Source organism: Drosophila bipectinata, chromosome XR, assembly GCF_030179905.1.
Source record: "Drosophila bipectinata strain 14024-0381.07 chromosome XR, DbipHiC1v2, whole genome shotgun sequence".
Lineage (NCBI taxonomy): Eukaryota > Metazoa > Arthropoda > Insecta > Diptera > Drosophilidae > Drosophila > Drosophila bipectinata.
Window position 1 is genome coordinate 1,536,711 of NC_091735.1, and position 19,203 is coordinate 1,555,913.

Sequence of the window (19,203 nt, forward strand, 5' to 3'; positions counted from 1 at the left end):
ACCTGAACGCCTAGTTTTTTCCGAAAATTATTTGACATTTCTCTATTTCAGACTTACTCAATTTAAAACATGGAGAGATACACAATCCAACAACGTGTTAAAGTTATCCAGACTTTCCTTTCTTGTTCCGATATTTTATCATTATTTATGGAAAATGAAGTTCTTTTTACGTTTGATTCTTTCATAAGGATTTAATGGAAACCTGTTTCTAAGTCTATAGTGCTAAAGAGTTTAGTTTTTCCTAGGTTGAATAAAATAACTGACGTGTCCTTCATTGGGTATCTATCTGGAAATGTGCTAATTTGCTGAAATCGATGAAGATATGCCATCTTGCCATCTTGGATACTTCTTTTTGATTGGCGAGTTATAAAGGCTTTTACTAGGTCTAATATTTTCTTCGTTAAGAATGCGACTAATTTCTAGATTTACAAAATCGTTTACTGCTTATGAGTATGGGTATTTTTATAACCTTGCAAAGGGTATTATAATTTTGGTCAAAAGTCTTCAGTCTTCATCTAGCTTTCTTTGAGTTCGGACGTCTACTTTTTCGCTCATGTCGCCTCTCGTTTGCATCGAGTGCAGTGCAGAAGTTACTGCTACCCAACTTCGTGGGTGTGAGGCCGTTCGGTGCGTGTCGATCTGCCGGCGTGCCTATCACACCGCTTGTGTTGATTTGCCCTCGGAGGCTATAAAACTACTTATTAACATTCCGAACTTAATGTGGCAATGTGATAGCTGCGTCATTGGAAAAGATTCGCATTCCATAATTGATGAGCTAAATCATAAAGTTATAGATCTGGAGTCCCGCTTCGAAAGCCTTAATGCCAAAGTTAACCTTGCCCTGGTAAATGGAGCGGCTGTGCCCGCTGGACGCGCCTTTTCTTCGGCTGGGGTGCATGTTGCTGCTATGCCCACCACCACTGGGAGCATAAAGGCTACTCTGGGGCAGGCCCCAGCGGCATCTAAGGGGGCTGTCCCGAAGAAGAAGCGGATCAACCCTAATAGGCGCATTGTGGGACAAGCACCCAGTTGCGCTCAACTTCAAGTGCTTCCCACCTTGAAATACCTTCATGTTGGTGAATTCGCGGCATCTACCGAACCACATGCACTGTGCAAGTTTGTTGCAGATTAGCTGAACGTGGAGCCCAATGATTTAGCCTGTGCTAGGCTGATCAAAAAGGATGCTGACATCAACGCCCTCAAGTTCGTCAATTTTAAATTGGGACTTCCAGAGCAAAATTTCCCGACAGTCTTCAATGATGATTTTTGGCCTATGTCGGTAAAAGTCAGCCGGTTTGTTCATAGAGAGCCTGCTAAGTTTATTGACCTCCCGGCGATTCTACCTTTACCACACTCGCAATCTTCAAAAAACCCCCAGTAAGCGGCGCCGCTGGCGCCGTTACATCTTATTCTTATCAAGCTGCAGTTCGTCACCCCTTTTTCTCTCTGCTGCGCTACCAACAACAATCGGCGTGGGCGTTCATGGTAACGGTTGACGCTGTTTTCAATTCCTCCAATAATTGGCTTCGTTTGCTGATCGATATTCTTCAACAACAACAACTTTTTTCAAGGCAAGTTGTTTATTTCTTATCTTCACTTGTGGATGCCCAGCAACAACAAGACGATGGTAATCGAGACGTTGGCAGCGCATCGCTCATCTTATCTCTTTTCGCTGGGCCACTCGCTGGTGCTTTCTTTTCGCCGATGGAAGATGTTTATTTACGTTTTGGACGTGCCTGACTATGAACGCTCAATGTTTTCACCTGGCACTGGATTTGCCTTGCAACTGAATTCTCGCAGGTCTACTGATGAGTCTAATGGAAATTTCTATGTGTCTTTGTCGGCTATTTTGCAAGCTATGCGTACGGGATTTGCCTCCACATGCACCAGTACCAGAAGTGCACTTTCATCATCACCGCCTTGCCGTTCAATTCCCAGTTTGGACTGTAGCTACTCCAAAATGTATCGGGAATGAGAACCAAGACCCGGATGGTATTCCTCAATTCTTCTGCCTACGTTTTTGATGTAATCATCCTTGTGGAAACGTGGCTCAATGACAAATTCAGCTCCTCTGAGTTCTTCGAGCCTAATTTGTACCATGTAAGGACCGAGATGCATTCAGTACCCAGTGTGGGCGAGGTGGAGGTGTGATCATCGCTATCCGTCGATCTCTTCAGGCTACACCACTGCGCCTTCCGGTGTCCGACCCTTTACTGGATCAGCTTGCGGTTTCAATCCAGGGCGTCCATGGATGCATTCATCATTGCATCATACATCCCTCCGAACAGCGCATTTAGTATATATCATGCGCATATGGAAAACATCACTAGTGTCAGTGCTAGAACATCGGACCCTACCGCTTTGATGGTAGCTGGCGATTTCAACCTGAGCTCCATTGTCTGGTCTTGGCACCCGGAATCTCCTTGCATGCTACCTAGCAACGTTCACCAGAGTCATGAAATTGTAGTTTTAGATGATATTTTTAGTCTGGGCCTCTCCCAAGTAAATAATATTTTTAATGATTTATCCAAAATTCTTGATTTTATATTTTTAAATAATTTGGTTAATAGTAAAGTAGAATTATGCAATGTACCATTAAGTCCTTGTGATATGCACCACAAGCCGTTGGTAATTAATATTGAGTTTTATAGTTTTTTGCCTTCTGCTTCACCCATTCCATATTATCATCTGAATGATACTAACTTGTCCTTTATTAATGCCTCTATTTCAGCCTTTGATTGGGTTTCCGTTTTTTCGGATGGCTCAATCGATGATTGTTATACTATGTTCTTGGTTGCCCTTTTTAATATTATTGATACTTATGCCCCTGTGAGGGTACGAAGATCCTATAGGCTTCCCTGGTATACAAAAGGTTTAAAAAACTTAAAGAATAGAAGGGATAAGCACTACAAACGATTTATAATGACAGGTGAGACTCGAGCAGGATAGCTGTACTGGCAATTTAAGCGGGAATTTGATTTCCTTAATAAGTTCCTCTACAATCAGTATATATCCGATGTCGAAGCTAGCCTTCAATCCAATCCTAAAGCTTTTTGGCAGTTTCTTAACAGCAAAAAGTCAAAATCGGACATACCTTCATCCATATGTTATGTTAATTTAGCAGCCGACTCGGATCAGGACGTTTCTGATCTTTTTGCGAAATACTTTGCCTCTAACTTGGAACCGAAGGTTCCTTGGAATGATCATGAAACTCTTCTTAGCATTGAGCCTTTTTTTAATGTGAGTAACATGGACGTTTTGGACGGTGACCTAGTTGAAGCCAATGGACATTTGACCGAGTCGCTCACACCTGACGTGGACGGTATCTCCCCATTCTTTCTTAAGAGGAGTATCGCTTCTCTTTCTACTCCCCTTCAACTGCTGTTCTCCTTTTCGCTCTCATCTGGTAGATTCCCCCACCGGTGGAAGATTACTTCTATAACGCCTATTCACAAAGGTGGCAGTAAGTGTGATGTTACCAACTATCGACCTATAGCCAAAATTTGCAACGTCGCTAAGATACTGGAGCGGATTGTAACTAAAGAATTGACTTTTCTGGCTCGCAATTTTATATCTCCCAACCAGCAAGGTTTTTTGGCTGGGAGGTCCACTACCACTAATTTAGCGGTCTTCTCTAAGCACTGCTTTGAAGCTTTTGAAAACCGACTTCAGGTTGATGCCATTTACACCGACTTCTCCAAAGCCTTCGCCAAAGTGTGTCATGCTGCCCTTCTGGCCAAATTATATAAATTAGGTATTCATTCCTGCCTATTAAGTTGGTTCGAGTCTTATCTGGCTGACCGACCTTGCCACGTTACTATTGGAGACGCTATCTCAAGTCCATTTGTCACCTCCTCTGGTCTTCCACAAGGCAGCTCTCTTGGACCTCTTCTATTTATCATTTTCATTAATGACATCTCGTCATGCTTTCGTCATTCCTACTTTTTAATGTATGCGGATGACCTTAAAATCTATAAAGCGATTAGCTGCATTAGTGACAGTTACTTGTTACAGGAGGATATATCCAGAGTTTACTCATGGTGCTCCCGCAATCTTCTTCCATTAAACCTATCTAAGTGTATGTTTACCCGTTACAGTAGGCGGTCGCTTGAAATCTGTACGGGTTATTCCATCAGTAATTATAATTTGGCAGCTAAAGAAGAGGTGTTAGACCTTGGTGTCTTATTCGACAGCAAATTTAAATTTTCTGGTCACTTTCTGGACTATATTCTACCTAAAGCGTATGTTATGCTGGGCTTTGTTAAGAGGCACGTGAACCAGTTCAAAAGTCCATACTCGAGCCTCAGCGTCTATGCTGCATTTATTCGGTCGAGGCTGGAATATGCCTCCATCTTTTGGAATCCGGATTGTAAAGTTCGTTCCAACAGAATTGAGCGACTCCAGAAACAATTTTTAAAATTTGCAGTTCTGCCTCTAAGATTTCAGGATCTTGTTCCTATATACCAGAGCCGTTGCCTTCTTCTGAATGTTTGCACGTTGGAGGATCACCGTAACCTGGCAGCTTTAACTTTTTTGAATAATTTAATCGTTGATAACATTGATTGTCCTTTTTTTATTGGGACTCATTAACTTTAATGTTCCTCAAAGGGATCTTCGTACCTTTGCCCCCTTTCGGGTCAAGTGTCATAGGGCCAATTATCTCTTAAATGAGCCGATTGAGCGGGCTCTTTCTTATTTTAATTTTTTGCCGACTAGCCTCCGAATTGAGTGGGGCTCTGATAAGGGTGTGTTAAAACGCAAGTTAATCAGGCATTTATTAAGTTTTTGTTAGTATAGTAGTTTTTTATTAGTTGTAAGTTGTTATTTTGTAGCCATGTAAGGATTTGTCCGTTGGCGAAATAAATAAATAAATAAATAAATTGTGCAACGCAGTGAGGGAGACATCTCCGACCCAATAAAGTATATATATTCTTGATCAGGATCACCTCCTGAGTTGATATAAGCATGTCTGTCTTTTTTTACGCAAACTAGTCTCTCACTTTTAAAGCTATCGACTTGACTTGCACACACCCTTCTTTCTTTTGCACGCAGCTTATAAGCCGGAACGGCCCGCATCGGCCGACTATATCCTATAGCTGCCCTATAACTGAACGATCGAAAATGACCCAACTTTCGTGTTTTTGAAGATAAAAAGCTGAAACTTCATACAGATTCTATTTTTGGTCAGATAATCCGACCTACAAAATTTTATAACGATCAGTCGACTATATCTTATAGCTGCCATATAACTGAACGATCGGAAATGGTTTTTGGTAGAAATACCAACTTTGGTATTTTTAAAGACAGAAGTTTGGGAATTGTTTTAAATTTTGTATTATTATAAATTGGGTTATATTATCATATTCTCATAAGGATCGGCCAACTATATCCGATGTTTGCAATATATATCCGGTTTTAACTGCAAGGGTATATCAACTTAGGCTCCGCCGAATTTATCTTTCCTTTCTTGTTTTTATTTTATTATGTTTTTATATTTGAATGCTCATTGGCATTCCTCTTACCTCTTGGGGGGAAACAAAAAAGGACTACGATGTTTCAACTTGGCTCTTTTTTACCCAAATCGCAGCCTCATTTTTTTTTAACTACCAGCCAAACGTCCTATGGCAGTTTTTTTTATTTATTAATATAAATGAATATAAATTTTAATATTCATTGGTTTAGTGGTAGAATGGTTGCTTTTTCGTTTAAATCTAATAATTTGAGTTTTCCTCATAATGTAATTCTTAAATTTTTCGATTGTATTTTAATGTGTCGTTGCTTATGTCAATGACTGCTCCTATCTTCTTTAGTAAATTATATCTTATTATAGTAATACTTATTAAGGGGTTATATACCTTTTTTATTTTCAAAAAATCGAAAATTTTTTTATTGCTTTATCTTGAAGAACAACTCCTTGAGAATATTTCCCCAAATTTTCATAGAGATTGGAGCAGTAGAAAAAAAGTTACAGCGCTCCTAACCGCGCGCCTTGTCGCGGCCTTGCACTGAACTTGAAACTTTAAACGCGAATATCTCGAAATGGTGTTTCATGAAAAATGACTTTGCGGTGACATGGATTGGCGGAAAACTACTGAACCGATTTACTTCAAATTTTTTTTTAAATGTTCGTAATGAAATTCTTCTGTGCTTGAACGATCGACTTTTCACGCACAAACTTTTTTTTCGCCGAAATGAATTTTTTAGTGAAATTTCTAGAGGCCAAAAAGTTCATTTTTAGCATAAAACGTTCCCGTACACATAAAAAAAACAAAAATTTTAAAATCGATCGTTCAAGCACAAGGAATTACACTAAACTAATGAAATTTTTTTACTTTTATGGTTTCAGTTGACCTGTTTGACCTGGGGAACTGTCACCGCAAGGCTCTAAAAAAAAGAAAGCCTCTAAGCGAAACAGCCACCCTTTAAAAACTATTTAATATTTTTCCACCAAATTTTGCACAAACATTGTTAATAAAGTGTACTATCAAAAAATTAAAACATCCGTGTTATTAAATAATTGCTACATACCTAAAAAAAATCCGAACTTTCCTCTTTTTCTTCGACAAAGAAGGTATATAACCCCTTAAAGCAGTAAGTCTGCCTTTGATCAGTCTATTTTGTGAAAGATTTGTTTTTTTTTTTTTTAATTTTTATGTAGTTATATACTTTAATAGTTGTGGATTAAATGTGGATGTGGATACCCTTTTCTAATTAAGCATTTCCATGCCGTATTCGCAAATACCTATTTTTATATAAAAAGCTGTGGCTCTTGTATCTGTTAAAATATTTCATTTAAAAAAATTTGTTTTTCGATTTTAAAAATGTGTGGCAGACCTACTGAACTTCTAAAAAAGGGTCTTGTTCAATATTATTTATACGTATTTGCTTGTTTTTATACGTACGTATACGTGTTTATACGTATTTGCTTTGGTTCGGTTTGAGTTACCTAAGATGTTTTATTAAAACGAAATTGGTTGCCCTGATTCTGTCCGTCAAACTTTAAGTATTGATCGTTCTGCGCTGGGGTGCGCTAAAACAATAAGCAAACTGGGCCCTCATTTGGTTACTCTCCATTTCTTGCACTCTAGCTAATGTAGTAAGATTAAGTAAAAAAAACAAGGTTTAGGACCGTGCCATGATTGGTCAAGGCGTCGTTGGCCCTACCTGTTATTTTGTTTCTAAGAATACAAGGCTACAATTTTTTTACAATTTTTAAGGTTACAACAAATCTACGGCTTTTGCGGACATAAAGTCTCATTGCCGTTTCGGTGCCTTCTCGCCATTCTGCATACCTTACTAAATTTCCTGGGGGGATAGATTTGGGGTACATTGGGGTAAACAATTGCTTCTACTTGAAACTCGGTCACAATATTGGCTCTTGAGTTTAAAAGGGTTCTTATTTCATCGTGCAACGGCGTTACGTTGCTAGCAATCAATCGGACGATAAGGTCTGTCATCAGATTCTGTTCGGGTATTTGTCTACTATTAGCGCTTTTTCTGGTCGAATGGGTATTTGAGTCGGTCACTTTAAAATGTTTTTTTTTTGTTTTTTATGCGTTTATAAGTTAAAAAATTTTTATTTTTAGCGAAAATGACTGTTTTATTTGGAACAAACAGTTCTAATTAGACTTATCCCCCCACCAGACGTGTCTTTGCAAAGTCAAAGAATAAAGGAAACTCAAAAAAAAATTGATGTATAGTTTAATGTTGATTGCCAACTTTCTCAGTTGGTACAAAAATGCTCTCGTGACACTTGTAATTTGTTTTTTAGTTATTATACGCGGGTTTATGTTTATAGTATAATTAAAAACTTTATTAATTCTTCAATTAACTCTGCTCTGAGTCGTGATCAGCTTAAGCCTAACTTATAATCTAAGCTTTCGAAGCTGTGAAGTTCTGCGAGGTAAAAGCTCACTTATACAGCATGTGTACATACATATAGGATTTCAGTGAGTATGCATGTAAGTATATATGACACCCCGCGCGCAAGTTTCGACAATATCTTTGTTGAAAATTAATTGTATCTTACAATATTTTTATCGAGCTTACATATTATCGTCTTGGTGGTTATATATTCGTTTAACTTGATCCTTCGATACGTTTATATTTTGGTTGTGATTTACCTACTTTATTATTTTTGACAAAATCGTTCTTAAAATTATCATTAGATTCTATAGGTTGTTTGAACATAAGCTTTATTTTATTGTCTGCTATCTTTTTAGATAGTTTTTCAATGTCTTCAGAAGAGAGTAAATTATTTAGAATATCGATTGGCCTAATGCTAGTTGTATTATGGATTGTGTTGTTGTATGATATTATAGCCTTTAAAACTTTGTCTTGCACGCTTTCTTTATTGTCAGGATCCGCATTGAATAACCGTATGTGTTTGTTTAAAGTTAGATGAAGGCGTTCAATATCTGAATTTCCAGTTTTTTTGTATGGGGTCGTGAAATAGATCTGGACATCATTACATGATGTACTCTAAGGTACATGATATTTCGTTGTGGAAACCATATATCCATATGAGTTATATCATTCAGTTTTTCAGATGATTCGGTTATACAATAATTATATCTGATTGGGCGGCGATCATATTTAGCTGTGTTGCATGTTTTTCAGTTATTAATGTAGAGAAAGGCATCCATTGACTTCATTAAATTATAATTAAATTCACTTTATTCTTCGATTAATATAGATAAGTTTACTTTGTCAGTTTACAGTTCGCTTAGTTTAACATTTTGATATACTGGACATACACGCGACCTTCCTCTGCTGATGCTCAATCTCTACTCTCTTATTTTTCACGCTTTTTAACACTAAAGAAAAGTGTGATAGAACAGAACAACTTACCGATTATAAAATAGGACTGCCAATCCTACATTCGGCTATTCTGACAATTCATTCGACCCGAATGAGGACGACGACAACTTCATATATTCGGCGACAGTGTTTGTTTTATTTGGACCATCATCATCTTCTACTTTTTCGACGAGGTATTGACCATGTCTCAACTTACGGGTCACGGTGTATGGCCCTAAGTACTTCTTCTTCAACTTCAACCCTGCACCAAACTGCGTTCTTTTAATAGCTACTAAATCTCCGAGTTTGTACTCAGACTCTGGCTTTCTTGATTTCTTGAATGACTTGCGATTCTCGTCTTGAATCTTTGCGATGTTCTCCTTAGCTTCCTTTTGAATCATCTCCTTCTCTTCCTGTAACTCCTCTAGGAAATCTTCCTCTAACAGATTTTCTAACTCTTTATCGTACTTGGTCTTCATATTGATCCCAATAAGAATCTTGAATGAAGCTATCTTGGTACTTCTAGGTTGAGAGGAATTAATAAACTGTTGAACCCTGCCTACATTCTTATACCAAGCTTTCGGGTCTTCCGCACAAAGTTTTGTCAATATAGTGATGACGATCCTATTGATACGCTCTACTTGACCGTTGCCACGTGGCACTCCTGTGGCTACCGACAAATGCTGAATATTGTGATCCTTACAGTACTCCTGAAAAACATTGGTTGTTAATGCCTTTCCACGATCCGTGATTATACGACTTGGGTTACCGAAAACTTCAGCCTGCCGTTCCATTCTATCCACTACTTCGTCAGCGCCAGTACAGCGCCGTAAAGCCACACAAATTTAGAGAAATCGTCGACTACTACTAAAACATGATTGTATTGTTTTTTTTGTCATGGCCAATGTGGTCAATATGATAGGTCTGTAACGGTTCGTCTGCCTTGTTTATTGCGTTTAAGAACCCCTCTTTTTTCCCATACTTAGCCTCGCCAACTATGCACTCTACACAGGACTTCACTATAGTTTGAGCCTTCTTCTCTAAATCTGGGATGTAATAATCAAGCTGCACCAAGTCAATTGTCTTTTTTACACCAAAGTGTCCTTGTCGGTGAGCTGTATTGATTATTTCGTTCTCCATGACTGATGGGATCACTATGAGATCTTTTATAGAATCCTTGTGGAGAACTTCGTGCTTCAGATATAAGTCATCGTAGGTATTTGTTTCTAGGACTTTACAAATGGCTTTTATCCATTCATCCTGACGTTGAGCTTGTTGAATTCGATGTCTGACTGAATCTTGTAGCAACAAGGTATGTACTCGGCTTAAGGCGTCGACATGTTTCATCCTTGTGCCTGGACAATGCTCTATTATGTACTCAAAGTTTTGTAAAAACATGGCCCGACGAGATACTTTTACTGGGACGTCATTCTTCCGCATGGTCATAGCAAACGCATTGCAGTCAGTGACGATTTTAATCTTTCTCCCCAGCAAGTAGATTCTCCACTTCTTTAGAGCTTGTAATATAGCAAGTACTTCTAGCTCATAAGAAGGACATTTCTCCCCCGCATCTGTTGTATTACGGCTAATTTACTCTACCGGGTGGAATTCTTGATCAGCTGAATCCTTTTGAAGAAGGACTGCTCCATATCCGTACATGCTTGCATCACAATAGACTTCTGTTGCACTCTTTTGATCGAATAACTTCAGTACAGGCGAACTTGTCAGGGATACTTTTAATTGCTTAAAAGATGCTAACTCTTCCTCGCCCATCTTAAAGGATGTGCCCTTTCTAAGCAAGTTCGACAATGGTCTGGCAATAATAGCGAAGTCTTTCACAAACCTTCGGAAATAGGATGTAAAGCCAAGATATCGTTGACCTCCTTTTTTGCCTCTGGGACTGGGAAGTTTTCGAGTGCACCAGTCTTCTCTGGTGATGGTTGGATAGTTGCGTTTTTGAATTGGACCTTCTTCCTTAAAACCTGACACTTTTCCCACTTGATACGCAGACCTGAACGCATTGCGATATCTAAAACTGTCTTTAATTTCTCCAAACCTTCTTGTTCGTCTTTTGATGGAATAATCAAATCATCCATGTATAGGATTAGGGTACCGTATTCAATCAATGGCCTGAGCACTGCAAAAATGTATCGCATAAACACCGCAGGGGAATTGGAAATTCCGAATGGTACGTAGCAGAATTCGTATTGACCGCTTTAGGTGACGAACGCAGTGTATTTGCGAGAGCTTTCCTGCACGGGGACATGGAAAAATCCGTTTTATAAGTCTAAAGTTGTAAATACTTTTCCCTTCTGAAGCTTATGTAAAACATCATCAATCAAGGCCATAGGGAAATTATCACGAATAATCTTCTGATTCAATTTGCGGTAGTCGCAACAGAGTCTTTTGGTGCCATCCTTTTTTGCAACCAAAACTATGGGTGAAGCGTATTCGGAAACACTTTGACGAATGATTCCTTCCTTCAGCCAATCCCTAATCTGCTTGTCAACTTTCTCAGTTTCCTCGTACGGTAAGCGCCTAGGTCTCTGATAGACTGGGATTTCATCTGTGAGGAGCCATTTCTTTTCTACTGGGCTTGAGTCTAGCTTTAATGGCTTGTAATTTTGAACTAATCCAACCACTGCTGATCTTATGTCGGTGCTCAAGTGAAGCAGATCTGAATCTGGAACAATGTCTTCTATGAAATTAGATGCCATTAATTGATAGAAAGTTTCTGTCAAGTCTGAAATGCTAGTGGAAGTCGCATCTACGGCCACATTTTGATTGACACTATAATGAGTGAGATCTATGTCGTGGCTTGGACTATTTTCATCTTTACCTGGGATCGGAGATATGGTCAATATCTACTGAATGAACTGCGTGGAAAACGACTCCTTTTGCTCCAATTATTGCGGTTACCATATTAAGGACATCGCTACCGATCACACCTTCATAAAGGGTATCATTGTCACGCCATATCATTGTCATATCAGGTTTGAGAACAGCGAGTGAACGCTGTCTCGGAAATGGTACAAATATCGCTGACAGAATCGAACAACGCCGTAATCTGGTCGTTGCCAATGTTAATGTTTTTAAACGCTCTATTAAAAGTTGACTGTGACAGCTGCTGAATGTTTGAGTTTTCATTTTTCACTTCCTTACGAGTTTCCTTGGTACCGCATTGATTTGCCTTGTGAACTATCTGATTGCATTTGAAACATTTTATACCTACTTCCTTACAATCCTTGGCAATATGATTGCTGCCACCACACTTAAAGCAACGTTTGCCATCTTGGTTAGTTTTGACTAAAGAGCTGTCAAATTTTGGCTTTGGTTTAAACCCCTGACTCGCACAAATCTTCTCGTAAGCCTTAAGCTTCTCACGAAACTTCTTAAGATTGGACGCCTGGTACAGACAATTTTTATTTTGCTTCGAGTCTGGTATACCCTCCACTATGTATTCTATAATACTTTCTTCGTCCAACTTTGACTGGTTTGCTAATGCGGTCATACTGTAGAAGTATTCTAGCAAACTCTCTTTCTGCGATTTCTTCCTACTTTCGAGCATCTTGTGCACCTGTTTTGCTGTAAGCTTCTCTCCAAATTAATTTTTTAGAGCTTCTTTTAATGCATCCCAATCATTTATTCCTGGTTGGCTACCCAAGAATAATTTTGCAGCTCCCTTTACCAACTGTCTACCGTAAATGAATTTTTGATGATCAGTCCACCCAACTGTAATAGAATTAAGCTCGAAGTCTGCAAGCCACTCATCAATATCTGGAGAACCATTTCCAGTGAATGCAGAAAGGGAATCAATATCTCTCAGTGTGAACGCCATGGCTGGGTTGAGAATTAGAAAAATCTGACTCTAAGACGTTGGTTTCCTCGTACACTGACTCCTCTGACGATCAATGGATTGCGATCGATGGATTCTTAGCACAAAAACTTGATGGTTGTTTGGCCGCGTATCACACTCAAATTGGCACGTTTTTGGATTGCATCCCGGACGAGCCCCCAAAATTGTACAGAAAGGCATCCGTTGACTTCATTAAATTATAATTAAATTCACTTTTTTCTTCGATTAATATAGATTAGTTTACTTTGTCAGTTTACAGTTTGCTTAGTTTAACATTTTGATATACTGAAGATACACGCGACCTTCCTCTACTGATGCTCAATCTCTACTCTCTTATTTTTCACGTTTTTTAACACTAAAGAAAAGTGTGATGGAACAAAACAACTTATCTATTATAAAATAGGACTGCCAATCCTACATTAATATACTTTTGCATTTCTTTTAACAAATAATATAATTGCTTAATTTCTAACAAAATTTCATTTATGCCCCTGTGGTTGTTTTTAAGTGTTCATTTTCTATAATTTTTAACATTTTCTCTCTATCTGTAAAGTCTTTTAATAGTATACATGATTTCAGTATTCTTAAATTTATATTGTTGGAGAAATATTGTCTATAGTTTTCTTGGAACATTAAATATAATTTTGTGTCTTCGCAATAAATTACAACTAGTCCTTTTTCGGGTATTATTTCTTGCATGACTTTTGACAGTTTTTCGGCATCGCCTTTTGTTTTAACAATGTGTCTAACTTTCTTTTTTTACAAGATCTTTGTGGATCGTGAATCATTTTCACCAATGTTAAGTATTATTTGAATTTTAATAATATTTATACATTTTTCGGTAATTGGGATAAATTTCGGATCGTCCGAAAATTAAATAATTTTATTAGCTGTTCGGAGAAATCCTGATTTTCATCTACGACGTTTAAGACGTTGATGCGGAGATTGTTTTCTATTTCGGCCAAAAAAATATCTTCGCTATCTATCTCGAGGCTGTCTTTGTCTGCTTTTGCGCTATCGGAGCTTGGGATTCTACTGAGGCCATCCGCCAGAGCGTTTTCTTTTCCTTTGATAAAGCTTATATCGAAATCAAACTCATTTAACTGAATTTCCCAACGTTGAAGTTTTAGGTTTGGCTCTTTTAAATTTTTTAGCCAAACCAAAGGTTTATGGTCTGTTTTTATGACAAATTTCCTTAAATAGTTTTTTAAAGTCGGGGTTTAGTACAATTGGTTTGCTTGTGGTTATTAATTAAAGTTTATCAAATGCCTCTACGAAGTCTTCATCTTCTAAGTTTACTCTCGAATTATTCTTCAAATATTTTATAAGGGGCTGTGCAATTTTTGAATAATCTTTTATGTACCGTCTTAAATACCCTGCCATGCCCAAGAAACTTTTAATCTCTTTTTGATTTGATGGTGGTTTGATTTTGTTAATTGCTTCGATTTTGGTCTTAGTAGGTTTTAGCCCTTCTTGATTCACTATGTGCCCTAAAAACTCGATTTCTTGTTTTGCAAATTGACACTTGTTAATCTGGAGTTTAACGTTTGATTTCAATAGACAATCAAATATGACCTTGATATGTTCAACATGTTCTTCTATGCTCTTAGAAAAAAGAGAACATCGTCCATATATACCAAACATATGTGTCCTATGAATGGCCTAAGTACGTTATTCATAAGGCGTTGGAATGTGGACGGAGCGTTTCTTAATCCGAATGGCATACGCAAGAATTCGTAGTGCCCACTGGATGTAGAAAATGCTGTCTTATGTATGTCAACCGGATCCATCTAGATTCATCTATGGATCTTAGGATATTTGTAAGCTTTTGAGTAACATGGAATATCGTTTCTTGTTTTAATGCTATGTTTGACTTCGTTAGTAAAGGTCAGATTTTGATAGTTCCTATAAAAGAGGCAATCATATTCATGTACAAGCCCTTCTAGCAAAGCTTTTGATTCCTGATTGATATCGATTTTTTGGATTGAGTTATTAAGAGTTATAAGTTTGTGTGTTATATAAATGTTGTCTTGTATAAAAAGTTTAAGAGGGAACTTCCCTCCTATTAGCCCGTCGAAATTTTGATGGAAATTATATTCGAGGAATTCACACCAATAATTTTTTATATTAGATTCCTTAAATGATGGGAATCTACATAAATTTTTTAATTTTGATTTTGTTTGCTAGAGCTCGTATTTTTATATCAACATTGGTTTTCCATTTTGGGTTACAGACATTTTCGTTAATGATGCTGAACTCTGCTCCAGTATCTATAACGAAAAGTAGTGTCCTAACGTGAGTTTTAATTTCTTAGGGTAATTAGGGTAATTTAATTTATAGGGTAATCTTCTGACTCTACCGATTGAAAATTTCCACTCGATGAATTAATTTCCATTGGTTCCGAAAACAGTTTATTTTGCCCACAAGACTGGCTGTTTCGGCTATTTTTTGACATTTTTGAGCATGTGCTAGCTGAAGTGTCTTTAACCTGTTTTTGCCTATCTTGGAACCTTGAGTTGGTACTGAGTTATTATTGCCAGGTTTGAAGTGGGTTTGCTGGCCTTTATTAAAATCGTCCGTCTGAGGTACTAGTTGCTCATAAGAATTTTGATTATCATCGCTGAAATTTGACCTATAGTTTGGTTTACTTTTTTTATCCGGAAAGGTCCGTAAAACGTATAATTCTGATAGCATTCTCGATGATTTTAAAGGCCTCATCTAATGTTTCGGGGCTTCTAGCGAAAATCATAGTCTTAGTCTGCTCTGGCAAGTTGTCTCTAAAAACTCCTACACATTTATTTCGTACAAAGCCGAATAAGATTTTTCCCGTTGCATCGTCGAACGATCAAAGTTAAATTAAAGGCATTAATACTAGTAGCATCCATTTTTAACTTATTTATGTGTAGAAATAAGACAAGAAAAAGTTTTAATTTATGTTTTATGCTTTAGAACCACGGTTTGTCAATTGTTGCTTCGCACCGATCGCCTGTTTCACAGTTTCCAGTCGTAGCGGTAAGAAAAGCTTTTAGTTTACTTTCTCCACGTTCTTCTTAGTTTTTTGCTCTTCCTACTTATTTTGCTCTGTGCGCTTTGTATTTATCGATGTCCAATACTATATTTTTTCCTCTGTTAATGTAAAATATAGTACTGAAACACGCAATTTTAGAATTTATAGTTGTCGATATTAGGTAGCTGTAGTTTTATGTTTTAAATCCTCGTCGCCAGTTTAGTGTTGATTGCCAACTTTCTCAGTTGGTACAAAAATGCTCTCGTGGCACTTGTAATTTGTTGTTTAGTTATTATACGCGGGTTTATGTTTATAGTATAATTAATAACTTTATTAATTCTTCAACTAACTCCGCTCTGAGTCGTGATCAGCTTAAGACTAACTTATAATCTAAGCTTTCTGCGAGGTAAAAGCTCACTTATAAAGCATGTGTACATACATATAGGATTTCAGTGTGTATGCATGTAAGTATATGTATATGACAATATATCAACCCAACGGTGTGTAGTACCTATTGACGCGATGGGTCGACCCTCCCGATAAGCCGCCCAGTTTGGCAGAACCAAAATTTCTGGTTATCAAGCGCTAGAATAATCAACCCATGCGTAACGACGGATTGACGTCAATCCTAATAAAAAACAGATTGATTACACCTGTAATGGTGAAGTATTATTTGAAAAAAATACACGGTATGAAAAAACAAAAAAAAGGCTTTCAGGCCCAAAAATTACTCAAACTTACACTAATGGGAAACCTCCTCATCGATATCGAAAACACCGCTCACTAAACACATCCAAAGCCGTTAGTTATCTACTGTAACGAGTGGCGCTGCCTTACCGAACTGGAAGTTAAAACCAAGAAAAGAAAATAAACAAGAAAGTTAACGGGGAACTGGTTGAAACGGGTTTAATTATCCTATCTTTCGCATCCTGTACAACACCAGAAAAAGTCAAAATTGGTTACCAATCTGTGAAAATACGGCCGTATATACCTTCACCACTTCACTGCAACTATTGCTTCCGGTATGGACACATCGCCAGCCTTTGCCCCTTTTTACACTGGTTCACAAAAGGTTGAACTATGCTTTAAAGTAACCTGTCTGGATGCTAAACTTCAGGACACCAGGCATTCATTTTTATAAAGAAGATGCTCAATTTTCGTTTAACAGGAAATCCAAACAATTGGAACCCATAAAAAAGTTAATGCTAAGAAGCATAATCTACAATTCCCGACACCCTCATGATGGATATTTATATTCAAGTATAAATAAGAATAATATATCACCTGACACTAATCATAAGAAAGAACAACCCATCCCAAATCCCAAAAAAAGCACGCCTTCTCGCGCACTTTCCCCGTATGAAGATCTAAATAAGGTGCCCGAAATAAGTAGGTAGGAAACCCAATTTTTTGTTTTACAAAAAACCGCTTGAATATTTTTCAAAAAAAAAAAACAAATTTGTAAATATTCTTTATTTAATTTGTAACACTTGTCAAATTATAGAAATAAAATTAAACTTCACAACACATTATAGAAAATAAAACCAAAAAACTTTCAAACGAAATAAGTAAGCACGACAAAGTTAACAAATTAGGCTAAACGGTAATTTTAAGAAAATATTAGTATGAAAAAGTATATAATTATTTTAAATAGTGAATCCTTTATTGTCTAATACTTTAAAAACTCGTCCTGGCATTGAATTAATTAAGTTTTTCAGTATTTCAATGTCTATTTTCTCCCATTCTTGTTTAATTGCTTCTTTTAATTGTTTGAGACTAGTGAATTGTTTTCCATTAGCATAAACCCTTTGAGATAATATGCCCCAAAAATTTTCAATTGGATTTAAGTCCGGGCTGCGAACTGGCCATTCCAAAATTGGGATTTGCGATGACGTAAGGAAGCTCTTTGTAAAATTTCCACAATAGGTGCATTATCCTGTTGAAAAGTCCATTCTTCATCGAAATAGTTCTCTTCAAATTGGACTAGAACTTCGTCTAAGAGCTCTACATATGTTTTTGCATCCATTTTATGCGATATGAAGCAAATAAGTAGGAGACTTTCCATTATAGCCAAAGGCAGCCCATACCATGAGCGACCCGCCATGAAAGTTCCTGGAGACGTGGGCTTTTTTGGGACTTCTAATGTCGCGATAATAATAGCGGTAGCCATCAGGGCCATCTAAATTAAACTTCTCATCGCTAAATATTACATTTTTCCACTCTTTATCGGAAAATTTGTATATATTGGAAACTGCAATCGGGCTACTTTGTGCCTGAGTAGCAGTTCAGGTTTGAGCAGTTTTTTTTCGTATGAAACATTGTCCGATTCTCTCAAAATTTTATGGACTCATCGAGTGGATATTGGCAGTGACAAATTAAATCGTATTTGGGATGCACTGACGTTTTCATTGACTGCTAGAAATATAATACGTCGCTTGTCCCGCTCGTTAACAAGGGGTGGGCGGCCAGAACGGGGTTTTTTTTCGCATGGTTTTCGGTCTTTTAAAAAGTTTTCCACCGTCCGCTTACTCCTCCCACATTCTGCAGCAATTTTGCGTATTGACATCCCCATATCTCGGAGCGCCAATATTCTTGCCCGCTCTACATCGCTCAAATGTGTAAAAGTTGACATATCTGAACAAAAAATATTAATTAAAACTAAAAACAAAATGATATATTTGACGAAACTCACTAAATTTGGTTGTTTCTAATTGTTAGCGATTACTGCAAATAAAATAATTGAATTCGATGTAATGAGCTCTACTAAAAAGAACATAAACTGATCTGCCCCACTTACTTATTTCGTTCGCAAAATCAAAGCTCGCCTGGTCAATATAGACCTATCAGGAAAATCGTACGGTACTTTTTAAAGTTCTCTATGCGTATCTCTCACAAATCGTTCAATCAACAATTCGTAGAAGAAAAAAAATCCAGTAGTTGGTTTTTGTGGACGAAACAGTTATCAACATAAGTGTCCTACTTACTTATTTCGTACACTTACCATACACTAAATCACCGAAACACCCTTAAACTCTACGTCAGGTTGAGTTAGCATTTTTCCCAAAAATCTCTCAAATTGCAAGAAAACCCAATTAAATGCCAAAGAGCAATAACAACCTAAACCAGTAAGTAACGCAATTAAAAACAAGAATGGAAAACTAACTTGGGACGGGGCCAGTGGCGGATTTAACAGGTGGGCAAAGGCGCGCTTGCCCACTGGGCCCCCCCGACGAAAGGCTTTCAGGGCCCCTCGTGCTGAAAGTTACACCTTCGATTTCTTTTCCACAAATCTGCATCAAAATCTGGGAACAAAATATTTTAAAGATTTTTTGTCAAATTTTCTGGGCTGTCCCCTTCAAAATGTGAAAAATGCATGGGGAGCCCCATATGATTCCATATGGGCCCAGATTCTTGAACGGAATACCTTAAACGATTTGTGGATCGATTCTTCATAAATCTGCATCAAAATCTGGGAACAAAATATTTTTAAGATTTTTTTGTCAAATTTTCTGGGCTGTCCCCTTCAAAATGTGGAAAATGC

General features: G+C 37.5%; 2 protein-coding genes across 2 annotated transcripts in view; both read right to left on the bottom strand.

The window, feature by feature from the left end:
- nAChRalpha7 (nicotinic Acetylcholine Receptor alpha7) overlaps positions 1–19,203 on the bottom strand; it is a 1,067,155-nt gene that overhangs the window by 427,856 nt on the left and 620,096 nt on the right. The gene's annotated exons all lie outside the window — the stretch shown is intronic.
- Positions 8,809–9,656, bottom strand: LOC138925688 (uncharacterized). The gene is made up of 3 exons (XM_070276626.1): positions 9,569–9,656; positions 9,373–9,509; positions 8,809–9,321 (listed from the first exon to the last, which is right to left on the bottom strand). The coding sequence occupies exon 3, from the start codon at positions 9,276–9,278 to the stop codon at positions 8,886–8,888; it is 393 nt and encodes a 130-aa protein (XP_070132727.1). The 5' UTR covers positions 9,279–9,321; positions 9,373–9,509; positions 9,569–9,656; the 3' UTR covers positions 8,809–8,885.

What these genes read in the sequence shown, in the direction of transcription:
- LOC138925688 (XM_070276626.1), bottom strand. Translation starts at nt 9,278, where the DNA reads ATGAAGACCAAGTACGATAAAGAGTTAGAAAATCTGTTAGAGGAAGAT.